Source organism: Zonotrichia albicollis, chromosome 21, assembly GCF_047830755.1.
Source record: "Zonotrichia albicollis isolate bZonAlb1 chromosome 21, bZonAlb1.hap1, whole genome shotgun sequence".
Lineage (NCBI taxonomy): Eukaryota > Metazoa > Chordata > Aves > Passeriformes > Passerellidae > Zonotrichia > Zonotrichia albicollis.
In genome coordinates, this window is record NC_133839.1 from 2,792,052 (window position 1) to 2,808,893 (window position 16,842).

General features: G+C 46.5%; 1 protein-coding gene across 4 annotated transcripts in view; it reads left to right on the forward strand.

Annotated features, from left to right (window-relative positions):
* Positions 1 to 16,842, forward strand: part of LOC102061906 (discoidin domain-containing receptor 2) — a 65,492-nt gene that overhangs the window by 36,100 nt on the left and 12,550 nt on the right. For all 4 annotated transcript variants that reach the window (XM_074556015.1, XM_074556013.1, XM_074556014.1 and 1 more), the window contains exons 5-12: positions 4,319 to 4,466; positions 5,053 to 5,158; positions 6,728 to 6,914; positions 10,794 to 11,040; positions 12,287 to 12,379; positions 12,861 to 13,018; positions 13,254 to 13,449; positions 15,641 to 15,885. In XM_074556015.1, coding sequence (XP_074412116.1) covers positions 4,319 to 4,466; positions 5,053 to 5,158; positions 6,728 to 6,914; positions 10,794 to 11,040; positions 12,287 to 12,379; positions 12,861 to 13,018; positions 13,254 to 13,449; positions 15,641 to 15,885 — 1,380 coding nt within the window. The remainder of the gene's footprint in view (positions 1 to 4,318; positions 4,467 to 5,052; positions 5,159 to 6,727; positions 6,915 to 10,793; positions 11,041 to 12,286; positions 12,380 to 12,860; positions 13,019 to 13,253; positions 13,450 to 15,640; positions 15,886 to 16,842) is intronic.

A 16,842-nucleotide genomic window follows, 5' to 3' on the forward strand; every position in this document is an offset into this window, starting at 1 on the left:
CTGCTTTGGAAAGCCAGGTGTCTGCTAAGGAAGGCAGGAGCCTCCCCTGAAATGGAAAATGTAAACCCCCTCCCTCAGAATTATTGTAATTTTGAGATTAAGGGGCTCTCGGGCAAAAATATGGGAATAGGAATAACAGTTCTTCACTAATAAAATTAAAATTAAAATGCAATACTACAAAACAACAAAAAAAACCCCCACTGCCAGAGTCAGAGCAGTCCCTGCCCCCTGTGTGTCAGGGCGGTGTCCCAGCCCCATCCATGGGGGCTCAGCCCTCCTGCAGTGCCAGCTGTGGCTCTGCTGCAGCAGGGATCCTGCACAAGGGGGGAGTTTTCCTCTGCAGCTCCAGGGCTGCTGCAGATGGGCCTGGGCTCCCTCTGGCAGTGCAGGGCAGCAGAAAGCTGCTCCTCTGGCAATGCAGGGGGCAAAGGCTGCTGTGCTGTGCCAGGCTCAGATTGGATCCAGGTAGGAATGCTTGGCTCCTGCCCTGGGCGCAGCATCTCCCCATGGGATGCTGGAATGGGATCAGCCCTGCAGGGACACTCAGTGGCCATGGACAGCAGAGATCTCCTGGAGGGAGGGTTGGCTGTGGGAGAGAGAAAGAAACAACTGCCCATGGACAGCAGAGAGCTGCCCCAGCTCTGACAGATGGGGATAGAACACACAGCCAGCTACACCTTGTAACCTGAGATACCAATGCATTCTACTCCATCCTGGCTCTGCTCAGTTCTGTGCTTGCTGTGCATCATCTGGTCTCATCCAGCAGCCCTGCATTGTTCCTGATGTGGAGAGAAGTGGGCTCAGCAGTGGCCAGGACTGGAAAGTCCTGCTGGGTTTCTCTCTTACACAGTTTGGTTTTCCTGGCCCTGAGTAAGGGCATACTCAGGAGCAGCAGCTGCAGGATGTGGAGGTGCTACACAAGGTGCATCACCTCCTTTGCTCCTCAGAAGATGGGCAGGATTCTCTGCTCTTCTGCTGTGGAGCTGGTGCAAGGGTGCTTTTTTCTGAAGAGGTGTTTGAAGTTTTCTTGCTTTGTCCATGTCCCCTGACCTGATCCCCCAAATCAGGAGAGCTGTGGCTCTTCACTACCTGTTTGTGCAAGTTCCAAATATCACATGGGTGTCCTTCTCTTAGACACTTGTTTCTAAATTGGAAGCTGCCAAGCAGATGATTGCTTTAGGGTTTAAAATTGGAGGGGGTGGCAGGGAATTAAGGAGTTTCTGGGTGTCTGATGGCAGTGTTTGGTGTGTGGACTTTGAGGAGGAAGGAATTTAGAGAGTAGGAAATGTGCTGAGCCACACTCAGAGGCTTCTCTGCTCACCACAGTTGTCTCATGCTGTCTCCAGACCTGCACAGAGCTGGGGCTGTGTTCATAACCTTTGTTAAATTCCCCTGGGACTCTCACCTGCAGCTGTCTGACCTGGTCACTCTGCCTCAGGCTGCCTTGTAGAGCCTGAAGACCAAAGCCAGACTAGAGAGGTACTGGGTGTGTTGTTTTCTTGCACTGAGGGTGCTTTGGAAGTCCCAGCAGGGTCTGCAATGCAGTATTTGGTGACAGCTTTTATCTTGTTAATGAATTATCTGCCCACCTAGACCTTTGATCAGCTGTTTGCCATTACCATTTTATTGCCCATCCCTCACATTTTGGTGCGTGCTACAAAAGCTGTTTGTGGGATGGGAGGGGAAGTCAAAATAAACAGTGGAGAGTTCCCAGACAATGGTGGCGCTGAGGGGAAGGCTGAGGGTCCCTGCCTGTCACTGCACTGCAGCATGGGGTGGGTGAGGTGATGCTGAGCACCTCAGTCCAAGTGCAGCACCTCTGGAATTGTCCTGGCTTGTGCAGAAAAGACATCAGGACCCTCCAGCAGAGGATGAGGGCAAGCTCTGCTCCTGTTGCTGGAACCCATGGATGCCTTGCAGGAAGGGGTTTCATCCAGTAACCAGAACTCTCTGCAACATCCACTCACACCTCATCCCCAGCTGCCTGGGGGGGTCTGCAGTGGGCAGGGGTGAAATGGCAGCACCCCTCACACCCCAGCAGCCATGGAGGAGCAGCAGCAGCTCCCACCTGCAGATCCCACCTGGGAACTCCCAGTCCCAAACAAGGGGGCACAGGAGCATCACTCTGCTGGCCAGCACCACAACAGGGAGTGTGGGAAATGGAGAGATACAAACTTCCACAGGCACTGAAGGGTTTGATCTGCAACCTTGGAAGAAGCTTGGATTGATGTAAAAATAAAGTACACAGACATTAAGTAGAAAAATCATAAACTTATATTTTTATAATTATGACTACATAGTTATAGTAAGTAAGAATATGCCTGAAGTAAGTGAGAAACTGTATTGATAAGGTGGTGAAGGGTTTATAATGTAGGAAACTGTATTAATAAGATGGTGAAGGGTTTATAATGTAGGAAACTGTATTGATAAGATGGTGAAGGGTTTATAATGTAGGGAACTGTATTGATAAGATGGTGAAGGGTTTATAATGTGGGGATGTAATTTTACAGAGCAAGCTAAGAATTTAGATGTTATAATCAAAGCATATCTGTGTACATGTGATAATAGCCCACTGGATAAAAGTATCTGCAGTGCAGTAGAAGTAAGTAAAGGTGATAGGTTAAAAAAGCAAAATAAACTTTGTGGCAGCTGTCCATTGGATTAGAAAGTTACATATTGTCTTGTACTGAAGAACTTTTGACCACTTCGAGCTATGGCCAACTGCTTGCACTTGTAAGTCTCAGAGCCTCTGAGACTGAAGTTTATCTGAGCAATAAATCATTATTAGCCTGACTGTGGAGCCATCCCTTCAATAATAAAAGGGAGAGGTCTCAAAGTCTCTGGTGTTGAGATGACCCTGAGGTGTTGGAAAGTCTCTTTTTCCCATCCCTGCAATCGAAGAAGGAGTCAGGATTCCTCAGCTGTGCTTTTCAAGGTTGTGTATTTTCTGTTATCTATACAGAAAATAAACATAACAAAATAAATATTCTGTTTCTGACCTGCAAGTCTAGCAAGTCGGTCCATGGCACACTGACTGCCTTCAGGGCAGTGTTAGTTTTTTATACTAAGAACTACATGTACTTTATTTACAATAATTTTCCAATACCTATCACCCCACAGTATGTCTCTACTCCAAACCAATCCAAAAGTGCTGCCATCATACAGAAGATGGAGGCTAAGAAGAAGAAAGAGGAAGGACAAGGCAGGCCCAAATCCCTCCATCTTGGCTTCTGAACCCCCATTCTAAAAACCCCAAAATTCTACTTTTCCATCCTGTGACAAACTACCTATTATTGTAATAATTACCAATATAGCCAGATGGGATGTGTCTGAGCTTGTGTGGCCCTTGCTGCTTGACCAAAAAGTGGCAACTGTGGTGTTTCACCCCAGAGACACTTTGGGCTGTGGGTGTGTGGTGTTTCACCCCACAGACACTTTGGGCTGGCTGGGTGTGTGGTGTTTCACCCCAGAGACACTTTTGGCTGGCTGGGTGTGTGGTGTTTCACCCCAGAGACACTTTGGGCTGTGGGTGTGTGGTGTTTCACCCCACAGACACTTTGGGCTGGCTGGGTGTGTGATGTTTCACCCCACAGACACTTTGGGCTGGCTGGATGCTGCAGTTGGCCCGTGGGGGCAAGTCCAGGCCTGCAGGAGCTCTGGTGGTGCTGGGATGGAGCTTCCCCCCATAACAGGGGCTGCTCCTCAGGTTTCCCTCTGTGGAGAAGCTTTAAGGCAATGGTGAAGGAAAGGAGTGGGTTCTGATGGAGGGTTTGGATCCAGAGCTTTATTCTGGCCCACAGGCCTCTGAATGCAGCAGCAGCTCCAACAGAACTCCCTGAGCCCGTGGTTGCTGTTCCTTTTAACCCGGGGAGAGGGGCAGGGAGCCACCAAGCAGGTACAGGAGGGGAGGGACAAGGGACAGACGACACCTGGATGGCCCAATGCCCCCCAGGGGTGGAGGGCATCTTTTGAATTCTGCCAATCACTCGATGCCTTCTGGAATGCCAGGGTTGACAGACAGTGCTGGGAGGGGGCGAGGCAGGAGGAAGGAGAGGTGATTGACACACCTGGGGAAGAAATCTTCAGGGAGAAACGCCGGGGTGTCTGAGGCCAACCATGACATCACACTGCAACAAACTGTCATTCTCCTTAAACTCTCCTGGGTTGTAAATCTTCACACCAAGTTGGTGATTTTCTCCATGGGGTAAAATCAAAGACACAGGTGTCTTTAGCTCTGTGCCAAGGTCTCTGAGCCCCCTGACAGGGCAGCCAGAGGGATGTTCTGGGTTCCAGCAGGCTCAGGCTGTGTGTCCTGCAGGTGATCGAAGGGAACACCGACACCTACGACGTGGTGCTGAAGGACCTGCGGCCGCCCATCATCGCGCGCTTCGTGCGCCTCATCCCCGTCACCAAGGCGCCCATGACCGTGTGCATGAGGGTGGAGCTCTACGGCTGCGTCTGGCACGGTGAGCCCTCCCTGCTGCCACCTTCCTCCCCACAGGGAAAAGCAAGGCACACTTCTTCCCAGGGATTTCTGAGATTCATGTTCTCTGAACCTCGGAGAAAGGGAAAACGCAGTTCTTATCACTCGCTGTGCCTGTGTTGTGCCAAAGTAGAATGCAGCATGGAGATTGTTTATCCAAAGTGAAGATGTTTTGTTTCCTGGGCCTGTCAGGGCCATGTGTGGGTGTGTGTTAGGGCTATTGGGTGACAGCCACGAGATTCAGTGCAGTGTCAGCAGGTGTGTGCAGAGTGCTTGGCAGATTCAGTTTAGATGAAATGTATATAGTATAGTATAATAAAGTAATTAATTAGCCTTCTGATATCCATAGAGTCCTCCTCATTGTTCTCTCCCCTTTGTCAGAGTTGCCTTTGATTTACAATACCTCCCCAGCAGCTCTGCCTGGGGCTCCCCTGCCCCCCCCAGGTGTGCAGAGGGGACCCCTGGCACTGCGGCTGTTGGTCTGTGTCACATACAGAAATGTCACATACACACAGGTGATGGGAGGCTGCTGCTGCTGTATTTCTGAGGTGCATGGCCTTGTTTTTCAGATGGTTTGGCATCCTACAGCATCCCTGAAGGAGGGACAATAGCAGCTCCTGGCTTCCCCATTGTTTATCTGAATGACTCGACCTACGATGGCTACCAGGAACGCAGGTGGGAGAAGCTGTCCTGTTCTCTGTCTGTCACTGTGCAAATTCTCTCCTACTCACCCTGTCACTGGTATCTTGTATCCCAAATATTGGAATAAATCACACAGGACTTCATTTTTCATGGTGGAAAAAACCCAATCTTTATTCACAGAACTCCTTTTTATACAGTTTTGCAGACCTCATGTGTGAGTCCCATTGATCAGGAGCTTTCTTGCCAATCACTATATTGGTCAGTAACAAGTTGTTATTCTGTATGGATTGGTCACTCCAACCCTCGGTGTGTACATGCAGGAAAAGTCCTTTATGAGAGATAGAAAAAAAACCCAACTATCTAACAGTATAAAAATAGTTTATACAGGTATAAGTTGTTTTTCACTCCGGAATAAATTGTTATGCTAATGAACTGCTCTCACTAAGATTGCTTTCACACAGGGACTTACAAAGGGCTAGCCTGACAAGGAGAGCAGGTTTGATTTTAATGAAGCCTTTCTGTATGATTTTCCTACCTTATGGCAACACCAAACACTTCTTCATGCTTGTAGGACGTTGGAAAATACTGGGTAACAATGTATTGATATATATTGGTATCTGTTGGTTTCAAGCTGGGCTGACACAGTAGAGCTTGGATGTTTTTAAAAAAAGGGTTTTTATGTACAGAATAGGTGTTGCATGTAGCTGTTCAATACTGACGTAGGAACCTGGGCCTGCTGGACTGCTGGTCCCTGGGGCTGTCAGGGAGCTGCAGATGTAAGCACAAAACCCAACCTGCTAGCCCAGGACTCCTTGAAACTACTTAACCTGTAGTTCACATGCCTAACTGGCCTGGAAGTAGGAATGTGCCTCTTCCAGCTGTTAATCCTGGCTTGCAGTTCAAAGGCACCTGTACCTGTGCTGTAGTGACAGGAGGGCTCACCTGGGGTGCACGTGCAGAGCCAAGGACTTGCAGAGGGGTCAGAATTGTGCCACACTGGCAGCTTCTACTCTGAAACAGAGCTGGGAAACTCTGTGAGGGGCTCTGCACCCTCACACAGGAGTGGGGTGAGGCAGGGTCCTGGCAAGGAGTCCAAGCAGCCTTGGAAAGAGCCAGTAACACTCTTCTCAGGAGCAATGCCAGAAATTATCGTGGCCTGGCTGTGGCTCATGAGCTGCCCATGGTCTCTCTTCCCACTTCCCTGCCTTTCTGCCTGCAGGATGTTCCCCACAGGTTCCCCCAGCAGAGGATGGAGCAGTGTTCCTGCCATGCTGGTGAGATGCTGCAGCTCCAGCTCTGTTGGCAGAGCACACAGTGTCATTTTCCACAGTCTCTGTTTTTGTTCTCCAAGGCTCTGCCTGTAGCTCAGCTTTGCTGTTGGTCCTTCACAGCAGTGCAAAAACTTCTGCCTTTTCCCAAGCTGGGAATGGTGCTAAAATCCCAGCTGAAAAAACATCCAGGTGGTGCTGCATGAGAGCAGTGAGTGACTTCTTGCCCAGGATGGGTCAAGAGCAGGAAAATAGAAGTTTTGCTGGTACCAGTTGAAAGATGCACGTGGTTTCCCACTGGCACTTTGGCTGATTGTTGGTTCTCCCTGGCCAGGCACCTGTATGGAGGGCTGGGCCAGCTCACAGATGGAGTTCTGGGGCTGGATGACTTCACCCAGAGCCACCAGTACCGCGTGTGGCCGGGCTATGACTACGTGGGCTGGAGGAACGAGAGCTTCAGCACGGGCGCCGTGCAGATGGAGTTCCAGTTTGACCGTCCCAGGAACTTCACCTCCATGAAGGTAACTCAGCCTCATCCCTCTCCAGGGAACAGCCTGTGGGGCTGGGGGCTCCCAGCTTGCCCCTTTGGAGCAGCAGCATTGAATGGGTTGGAAGGGACTTTGAAGCTCCACCCTCGTTCACAGGCAGGGACACCTTTCCCTAGACCAGGTTGCTCCAAGCCCCATCCAACCTGGCCTTGAGAACTCTTCCCAAAACTCTTCCCATCCAACCTGGCCTTGTGAACTCTTCCCAAAACTCTTCCCAACTCTTCCCATCCAACCTGGCCTTGAGAACTCTTCCCAAAACTCTTCCCAACTCTTCCCATCCAACCTGGCCTTGTGAATTCTTCCCAAAACTCTTCCCAACTCTTCCCATCCAACCTGGCCTTGAGAACTCTTCCCAAAACTCTTCCCATCCAACCTGGCCTTGTGAACTCTTCCAAAGCAGAAGAGAACTTTAAAGCTCTGCCCTCTTCCACAGGCAGGGACACTTTCCCCTAGTCCAGGTTGCTCCAAGCCCCATCCAACCTGGCCTTGTGAACTCCTCCCAAAGCAGAGTTCTCTCCCAAGAGAGCTCTTCCCAATTGGGAAGAATTTTGAGTTCCACAAACTCTTCCCAATTCAAGTGCCTCCTGTATCCAGAATCTGAGCAGGAGAAATCCCAAGTTTTCCAGCGTAGACAGGTGAAGCAGGTGAGCACTTGCTTCTTCAGAGCTCAGGTTCTCCTCCCTGTAGGTTCTCCTCCCTCAGGTTCTCCTCTCAAGTATTTGGCTTGAAGGAATAAAAAGCAGACACCTGAAGCAGTTTTTAGGCAGCTGAGATGGATTTAGGATGTAGGATTTACTGACCCTTGAGGTAAAGGAACGTGGCTGTGCTTCCATTTTGACCAGACATTTCTGTGGATGCCTCAGCCTGTGCTTGTGCTGTGGGAAATTACTTAAGCACACAGGAAAAGCACGAGTTGAACTTTGAGTCTGTAGTAAACAGCAGGATCTTTTAAAAAGGATTGGTGGCTTTTCTTGTAGAGATTTCAAATGAAGGAGAACCCACCACATCCTTAAGTAAATTGTTTTGGTGGTTACTTACTCTGGTTTTATTTTGTCTATTTTTAGCTTGCAACCCTTGGCTGTTTGCCTGCTTTTGCTGGCAAAAAAAGAGCCCTGCCTTCTCAGGAACCTTCTGCTTCTAAACCATGATTAAACCACTCTTTTAATCTTTGCTTCAGTAAACTAAGCTGGCAGATTTCTCAATGCCTTCCTGGTGAGACCAAGGGTCATTTTTGGAGCAGTCACCCAATCCTTTTTTTCTTTGCTGATTACTCTTTTTGGTACAGAATGTGGATCTGGATTCAGGCTTTCCATCAAATTGCATAAAAGAATGGTACCAATTTCCTGCCTTTGGACGATTCCTCTTTGTTTGTGAATCTTGTGATGATATTAATCCTCCAAGCCAAGAGAGAGGGAGCCAGTGGTCATTAAGGCTTTGGGATCATGCTAAAAATCAGTTCCAAGTTATTAGTGTCCAGGATAAAGGTCCAGTGTGGAAAGCATCACTTAGATTTTGTCCCTGAGTTCACTGCCCTGACATGAGTCAGTCCTTGAGATTATTTTAGGAAACTCCCTCCCTCCCTCCTATTTAGTTTATTTTATTGCTGGTGATTCTGCTGTCTCCCTCAGGCCATTGAAAAAAGCAGCAAATAATTTTGTTTTAGGAATGCATTCCTCTTAGAAAAAAGGAGAAGAATTTCTGCCTTAAAATTTGTAAGACTTACTAGTTGATAATGTTTAATCAAATTAATATAATACACAAGCCCACACTATGCTAACTGGGGACAGATGCCTTCCAAAAATCTGTCTCATAAACACAACCATCCTGATAAACCAAACATATCAGATCATAAGAAGAGCTATTTCATCAAGCATCTAATTAAAAAGCTGTTCTGATTAGCATAAATTAATCTTCATTATTTATTGAATGTTGCCTCCTTCAGCTTTGCATTTCTTTTGTACAGGCCAAGTGATCTGTGGATAATTTTTGCATCTTCTTATCTGATAGCTTTATCCCAGTCCTCTGAGCTTTCCCAGTATCCAATAAACTATTAAAAATTAATGTCAGTAACATTGCAACTGCATTGCATAGGCTTGCAGGCTGTAAAATTGCACTTTAGTAGGAGATGTTTGCAATAGAAAATGTCTCTGTGTCAGTCCAGGATGGAAACAAATCCAAGTCCTGTCCAAATAAGGCACAAATTGTATATTCCAGGCATCAGGCTTTCCTGCCTGCTTATGAATGGCTGCTTCTCCTTATTGAATAATGTTGTCTCAGCTTCATCTGGTCTTAATTACATGCAAATACCCTCCTTTTGTCTTTTTGCTGCTCATCAGGCCTGTTGTCCTCATTAGTGCTTCACTGCAGGACCTCAGAAAGGCCAAGCAATTAATGGGGCTCAGGGCTGTAGGGATTTGGGAACTGCTGCTGTCACAGTGACAAATACTCCACAGTCACCAGGAAATCATTCCTGGGGTCTCTGGGAGGGGCTGGGCCACTGTGGCTGTGGGAATGGAGCAGGCTGAGGGATGCTGAAGGCTTTGAGTCACCTTATTTCTGCTGGTCCCTGGTCAGTGGCCACAGTGCTGAGCTATGGTGGTCTTGAGCTTAACAGAACTGCAGATTCTGAGCATAACAGAGCTCAACCTGGTACTGAGCCACCAGGAAAATGGGACAGATGATGATTTCCCTAAAACTCAGACCCTTAGTTTTCTTCAAGGTGTGCAACCAGAGCAGGGATGTGTCAGGGGGTTTGTCTCACTGCTTGGGTTTGTCCTGGTTTGTGGCTTTTGGAAGGAATTAGCTTAGGCTGCAACTGCTAAAATTTTCTAAATGCAGAGAAATTTGAGACACAATTCTCATCTAATGGCAGAGATCAATTGTGATATGTCATAGCTTGAGCTGGTCCCTCAAGAGAGGGTCCAAGGACAAAGAAATCCCTGGGACCCCTCATGCCAGGGGGGACAGAAGAAGAATCCAAGGGCAGTATCAGGGTCTGGAATTCTCCATGCTCTTCTCTGTTTCATCACCAAATGGCTGCTGTACCATTGTTTCCACATTGCCTCTCAGACTGGTTTCTGTGGGGGATTTGGTGGGTTCAGTAGTTCATTTTTTAACATGCTTGTTCCAGTTCACAGACCAGGATCTATGGGCTGTCCACCCCAGCTATTGATCTTTGAGTAATATTTAAGCTGCAGCTTTGTTATTCTAACTATTATTAATGATCAGATTGTTGCATACAAGTTTCACTACAATCCATCTTTACTTTTGTTCATGATCAGATTATTAGCTCCAGGGCTCATTCCAATCCATCTTTGACTTGCAGAACAGAGCCATGTAGTTCAGATAAAGTTCAGTTTGTGGCCTAACAATTCCAGCTACTTATGTCAAGCAATTCAAATAATATGAAGTTTTTAAGACTAAGAGTTTAGGTGTGTTTTTCCTTTCCCTTCTTAGGTTAAATGTTCAAAGAAAATTGGTCTGCAAGGCTTTATATTAGTATGATTAATCAACTTTGGGTAACCCTTGATTAAGGGGTGAAGGGTACCCAAAATTGATTAATTGTACTAATCAAAAGTTAACCATTCATTAATCAGTCGAGGGTTTGCTTGATTGATTTTTATATGGGTCTTTTGAAGAGCCTGCCAGGATCTGACCATTAATGTAGCTTTTGCAGGTAAAATTCAGAGTTGTTTCAGAACAGCTTTTTGCCCAGAGTGCTCATTGCACACTGGAAGAAGTCACTCATTCTGCATTCATACAGGGAGATAGTGGGAATGGAAAATTTTCATGAGTGATACACCCTGGGGGCTTGATTTAGGTGCCTCTCTGATGGATCCCTTCTCTTCCCAGGTGCACTGCAACAACATGTTCTCCAAGGGGGTGAAGATCTTCCAGAGGGTGGAGTGTCTGTTCAAGCCCAGGCTGATCGCAGACTGGGAGCCCGAGCCCGTGGGGGTGGCCACGGTGCTGGATGACAAAAACCCCAGTGCCAGGTTTGTCACTGTGCCCCTGCAGCAGCGCGTGGGCAAGGCCATCCTGTGCCGCTTCTACTTCGCTGACACCTGGATGATGATGAGCGAGATTTCCTTCCAGTCAGGTGAGGCTCCCACAGCCAGGCACTCCTGGAGAGCACAGGGAGCACAGGAGCTGCTGTGCAGTGCAGGATCTGTGGGGTGGGTGGGACAGTGGCTGCACAGGGGCAGGAGGAGGTTATGTCTCAGTCTCGGGTTTTGGTTGATATTTGCTGCCCCAGATGTGCAGGGTGTCTTTGCTTCAGCCCATGCAGCTGAAGAACGAGTCTGGACTCTTCACTTTTCGGTCCTGAGGTTGTTTATTAATTCTTATCTATAAAATTTTCTTTCTGCCCAGCCGAGATCTGCTCAGCAGGGCAGCCACAGGCACTGTGTTGTCCTTTTATACTACAAACTGCATATAACATATTTACACTTAATTCCCAATACCTATCACCTGTGTTAGACAGTGCACTTCTACTCTAAACCAATCCCAAAGTGCCAACATCACTGCAGAAAATGAAGAACAAGAAGAAGAAAGAAGGACTAGACACTCCCAGATTCCTCCATCTTGTCCCCATAACCCCCATACCAAAAATCCTAAAATCTACATTTTCACCCTGTGAATATTTTATTATTACACCACTCAAACCTGTGTGACTTTCAGGTCCTCATACAAAGCTGGTAACTTGCTCCAGGGGTCAAATCAAATCCCCAGGTGCTCTGGGCAGTGTGCCAGGGTCTCTGAGCCCCCCAATGAGGTTCTCAGCAACTCTGGACATCCAAAGGGATGTGCTGAGTTCCGACATCTCGGGGTATCTAGCCATCTTGCCTCCTGAACCCCCATTCTAAGGACCCCAAAATCTACTTTTTCACCCTGTGATAAATCACTATCACTATTCACTATCATTCTATTTAAACTGTCATGGCTTGTAATCCTTCATATAAGGGTTGGTAATTGTTTTTGCCAAGGGCTAAATCAAAGGCACAGGGGTCTTGGGCTCTGTGCCAAGGCCTGGCAGGGTCTCCAGTCCTTCAGGGCAGCCAGAGGAATTTCCTGGGTTCCCACAGCTGTACAACCACCAGGACTGACAGGGAAAGGTGTGGCTGTAGCTTTCTACTCCAAAGTCTTTAATCAGCTGTAGTGAGAGGACATTCCTGAGGGAGGAATTCCCTGGGTGCTGCTTGCTGCTTACCTTGCAGACAGCAGCCCCTGCTGTTCCTGATGTGCTGCCTGAACAGCAGCCCTCTCCTGCTGGGCTGGGATTGCAGGGAATGCTGGCAGGAGCAGGGAGGGTTTGCTGGGCTGACACTCTGCCCTTCCTTCCACAGACATGGAGAGTGTGAATCCCAGTTTTGTCACAGCAGCCACAAGCACCACGGAGCTCCTGGAAACAGAGCACAACGCTACTGAGGGCACCTGGGGTAAGGAATTCTGTCCCTTGGCCATGCCAGGGGCTCAGGTGTTGGGGAATTTCACAGGAATATCCTAGGTTATTTGGTATTTCCCTCCATTTCTGGAGATCTGGGATGGCCTGATCAGTGCCTGGTGCACAGGGCAGCATGTGACAGTCCCTGAGCCTCAGCTTGGCCAGGGCTGCCCCAGAACGTGGGCTGGGGACTTGTGTGGAGCCAGTGAAACTCTGAGCACTGTCTGCTCTAGGATGGATCCACTGCAGGAATCTGTTCTGCTCACAGCAATCTTTGATTGCAGAAGTTCTCTGCACAGCTCTTAGCTCTTTAAGCCTTCAAAATGAGAATTTCTGTTAAGAGCAAATGTGAACACAGCTGGTGTTAATGTTCAGGGAGCTGCCCGAGATCTTTTCTCTACCAGGCTGTAGGGAGTTTGCTGGCACAGAAAACCTCTGGTGCTTTAACCCCAGATTCTCTTTCTCTGTGATTGCAGGAACCACATCTTCTGTCACCAGCACCTGGATAGGGGAGAAGGCAGATGACTCCAACACCTCCATCCTCGTGGGCTGCCTTGTGGCTATTATTCTGCTGCTCCTGATGATTATAATCATCATTCTTTGGAAGCAATATGTTCAAAAAAGGTTGGAAAAGGTAAGACAATGGGGCTGTTTTGTAGACACAAGCCCAGAACTAATCATTAACCCTAATGAGCTCAGAACAATGTGAAAAGCACAGCTCCATGGAGTGGCTAAAGCTGCTGTCACAGCAGGGGAGGATGCCAGCCCTGTCCAAGATATTACTGGAAGTTGCTGTGGTTGCAGCCAAGGCATTACTTAACAGCTGAGCATTGCCTCAGTGTTTTGGTTTGGTTTTCCCCTCCTTGCAGGCCCCACGTCGAATCCTGGAGGAGGATGCCACCGTTCGCCTCTCCTTCTACAGCTACACCATTGCCAACAACCAGACCCAGATCCACCAGTCAAACCCCACCTATGAACGTGCTTTCCCACTGGATTTGGAGTACCACCAGCCAGCTACACTGCTCCAGAAGCTTCCAGAGCTCTCTCAAAGTGCAGAGGATTCAGGTAACATCATCAGTCTCTGAAAGTTGCATGTTTCTTCTTTTATTATTTCTGTCAGATTGTAAAATGTGCCACTTGTCAGTGTCCATTTGGCTCCTGTGCAATGCAATAACCCAGGGAGCTCAGGCAGAGCTGTGGAACACTGGCACTTCTTGGCATGGAGCTGTGACAGCTGGAGCAGCAGGCCCACTAGAGGGTCTGGCCTTTTATTGTTTGATTTGAAGACTGTTTATTTATTACCCAGGTCATCTTTGAGCAGCTGGTTTGGGCAGTCAGAGCAATCACACATTTGTGGAGATGCTGCCTGCAGCACTCTTGGGAGAAAACCTTTAACACCTTTTTCTGCAGCCAGGGCTCTGAAATTCCTGTGGAAACACCAGGAGGAAATAGAGCAGGGAATTGTCTGTGCTGTCCTGGCTTCCAGCCCTTGGGGAGCTTTTGGACCCCCACAGAAGGGAATGTTTCCAACAGTGTTTGGTACTCAGTGAATGGAAGGGCAGTGCTGCATTCCTCACCCTGACAAGTTGCTAAGATCCAGCATTATTCTACCCAGGGAGGCTGACTGGATTGAGCCAGGGTGTGAATTTGAAGCAGAACAAATGTTCTGTGTAGTACTGACCCTGCAGGGAGTTAATTCTAAAGCATTGCTCCATATTTGTGTGAATAAGCTGTAAGAGGGAGGGCAGTTTGCTACCAGGGACATGGGAAATGGAAACCTCCACCAGGTCTTGTTGCAGGAGGGAACCCAGAGCAAGTTTGACATTGCAAACAACATCCCTGCACCAGGTAATGGGAACTGATTGTACTCAGGATAAATCAGAAACAGAAAATCACTTCAGGCTTGCCTCCCTGCCCGGGCAGGACCTGTAGCTCCCATGGCTGGCTAGAACAGGCTGTGTTGAGCAGGAATTTGCTGGCAGCTCACAGGTATTATTCTGTAAAACAGAGCAGTGTGTCCCTGTTGGATTAAGCCCTTTTTTGACCTAGAGATTGGACAACTGAGGTTTAAAAACTCTTTTTTTATTTTAATTTTATGTGAAGGGTGACTATATAGATGTCATAATTGTAATTAGAAGGTAACTATTCCCTAATGCATTATAAGCGTTTTTTGCTTTTGCTTACTGTGTTGTAACTGCTTTAAAGCTAATAATTTAAAATGACTCTTGGTGGGTCTTAGCACAATGTATCTTTTTATTTTTGTAAAGTAGCTAGTTTTATTTCTTTATTATATATTTCTTTCTTTATTATTTTTATTATATTTCTTTTCTTTTTCTATATTATATTTCTTTTTTATTTCTTTATTATATATTTCTTCATTATTTTTATTTCTTTATTATATTTCTTTTTTCTTTATTATATATTTCTTTATTATTTTTATTTCTTTATTATATTTCTTTTCTTTTTCTATATTATATTTCTTTATTATATTTCTTTTTTATTTCTTTACTATATTTCTTTTCTTTTTCTTTATAATATTTATTTTTAATATTATATTTATCTATTATATTTCTTTTTTATTTATTTGTTATATATTTCTTTATTTCTTATTTTTATTATATTTCTTTTCTTTTTCTATATTATATTTCTTTATTATATTTCTTTTTTTTATTTCTTTATCATATATTTCTTTATTTCTATATTCTGAAACTCGTTTCTAGTTCTATTTCTCTTTTAGTAATATCTGGTTTATTTTATGGTATTTTTAATTAGTATTTTTGATTTCAAAGTTTGCATACAGATGCATACTATGTGAGATACTATGCACACTATGAATGTATGTACATGTGAGATACTACGCATACATGTATATGTATATATATGTGTATATATATGTATATATATGTGTATGTATATATATATGTATATATATGTGTATGTATATATATATGTATATATATGTGTGTGTATATATATGTATATGTATATATATGTGTGTATATATATGTGTGTGTATATATATATGTGTGTATATATATATGTGTGTGTATATATATATATGTGTATATATATGTATATATATGTATATATGAGGCTTTGAGAATTCTCCACAAATTTATTTCCCACTTGTCCCGTGTAGGTGTCCCTCAGCACAAGGCAGCAAATTCCCAGAGCTGTGGGGTTGGGAGGAGTGGGAGCTGGGCCAGACTGGTTCTGAGGGAGGGAATTGTGACTGCCCTGTCTCTGCTCCCCTCAGTGTGCAGCGGGGACTACGCTGAGCCCGACCTGACCAAGTCCACCCCTCACCAAGGCTTCCAGAACAACGTGCCCCACTATGCCGAGACCGACATCGTGCACCTGCAGGGCGTCACTGGCAACAACATGTACGCCGTGCCCGCGCTCACCGTGGACTCCCTGACCAAGAAGGACATTTCTGTGGGGGAGTTCCCCCGGCAGCAGCTGCGCCTCAAGGAGAAGCTGGGGGAAGGACAGTTTGGAGAGGTACAGCCACTCTGCTGCTGGTTCTCGTGCAGGGAGGAGGTGCCTGGCACAGAGGTGTTGCTCAGTGGGACTCAGGGTTCTGCAGTCCAGTGTTTTAGTTAAAATTAAAATGTGTGTTTGCCTGTTGTTGTCTTATTGTAGGGGTTCTATGCTGTTGTCTCCTTGTTGCAAAATTTCACACCTTCTTGGTGTTTCTTGTGGGCTGCTCCTCAGAGCACTGACTCTTTCCTCTTCACAAAGCAGCCAACTGACTCCAGTTCCCTTCTCACCCAGCCACCCCACTCTTTTATAGCACTCTTCTCATTGGTTACACAGAGTACACTCTTCTCTGTTAAAGTCAGGCCTATTCCTAATCTTTGATAATTGGCCCAGCTGCACCTCCTTAGGGATGAGATTACTTTCTGCACTATCTTTATTTCCTTATATTCTATCCCCCTACACACAGCCACTCTGCTGCTCGTCCTCCAGCAGGAAGGAGGTGCTTGGCACAGAGGAGTCGTCTGTGGGAACCAGGGTTCTGCTTCCCAGTGTTTTAGTTAAAATTGTGTGTTTGCCCATTTAGTTGAAATTACAATCACCCTTGGGAAAAGCTGATGTTCCCCAGGCCAAGCCACTGAGCAGCTGTGAGGCTCTGCTTGGTACCACTGGGGTCTTCATCAATAGAGGAACTTACAAACTTTTTCTGTTTTCTATCTATATCTCTGTAAATTCTCACCTAGGGTTGGGAATTCACATTTTCACATCTTTTATGGACATCTAATGGTTGCCACTCACCTTTAGACATGTGGGTTTGGAAACTCTCCACAGTCCAGCTAACCCTGATCCTGGCTGCTAAAACAGCTCTCCCAGTGCAGCTGTGAGGCTCTGCTTGGTACCACTGGGGTCTTCATCAATAGAGGAACTTGCAAACTTTTTCTGTTTGCTATCTATATCTCTGTAAATTCCCACCTAGGGTTG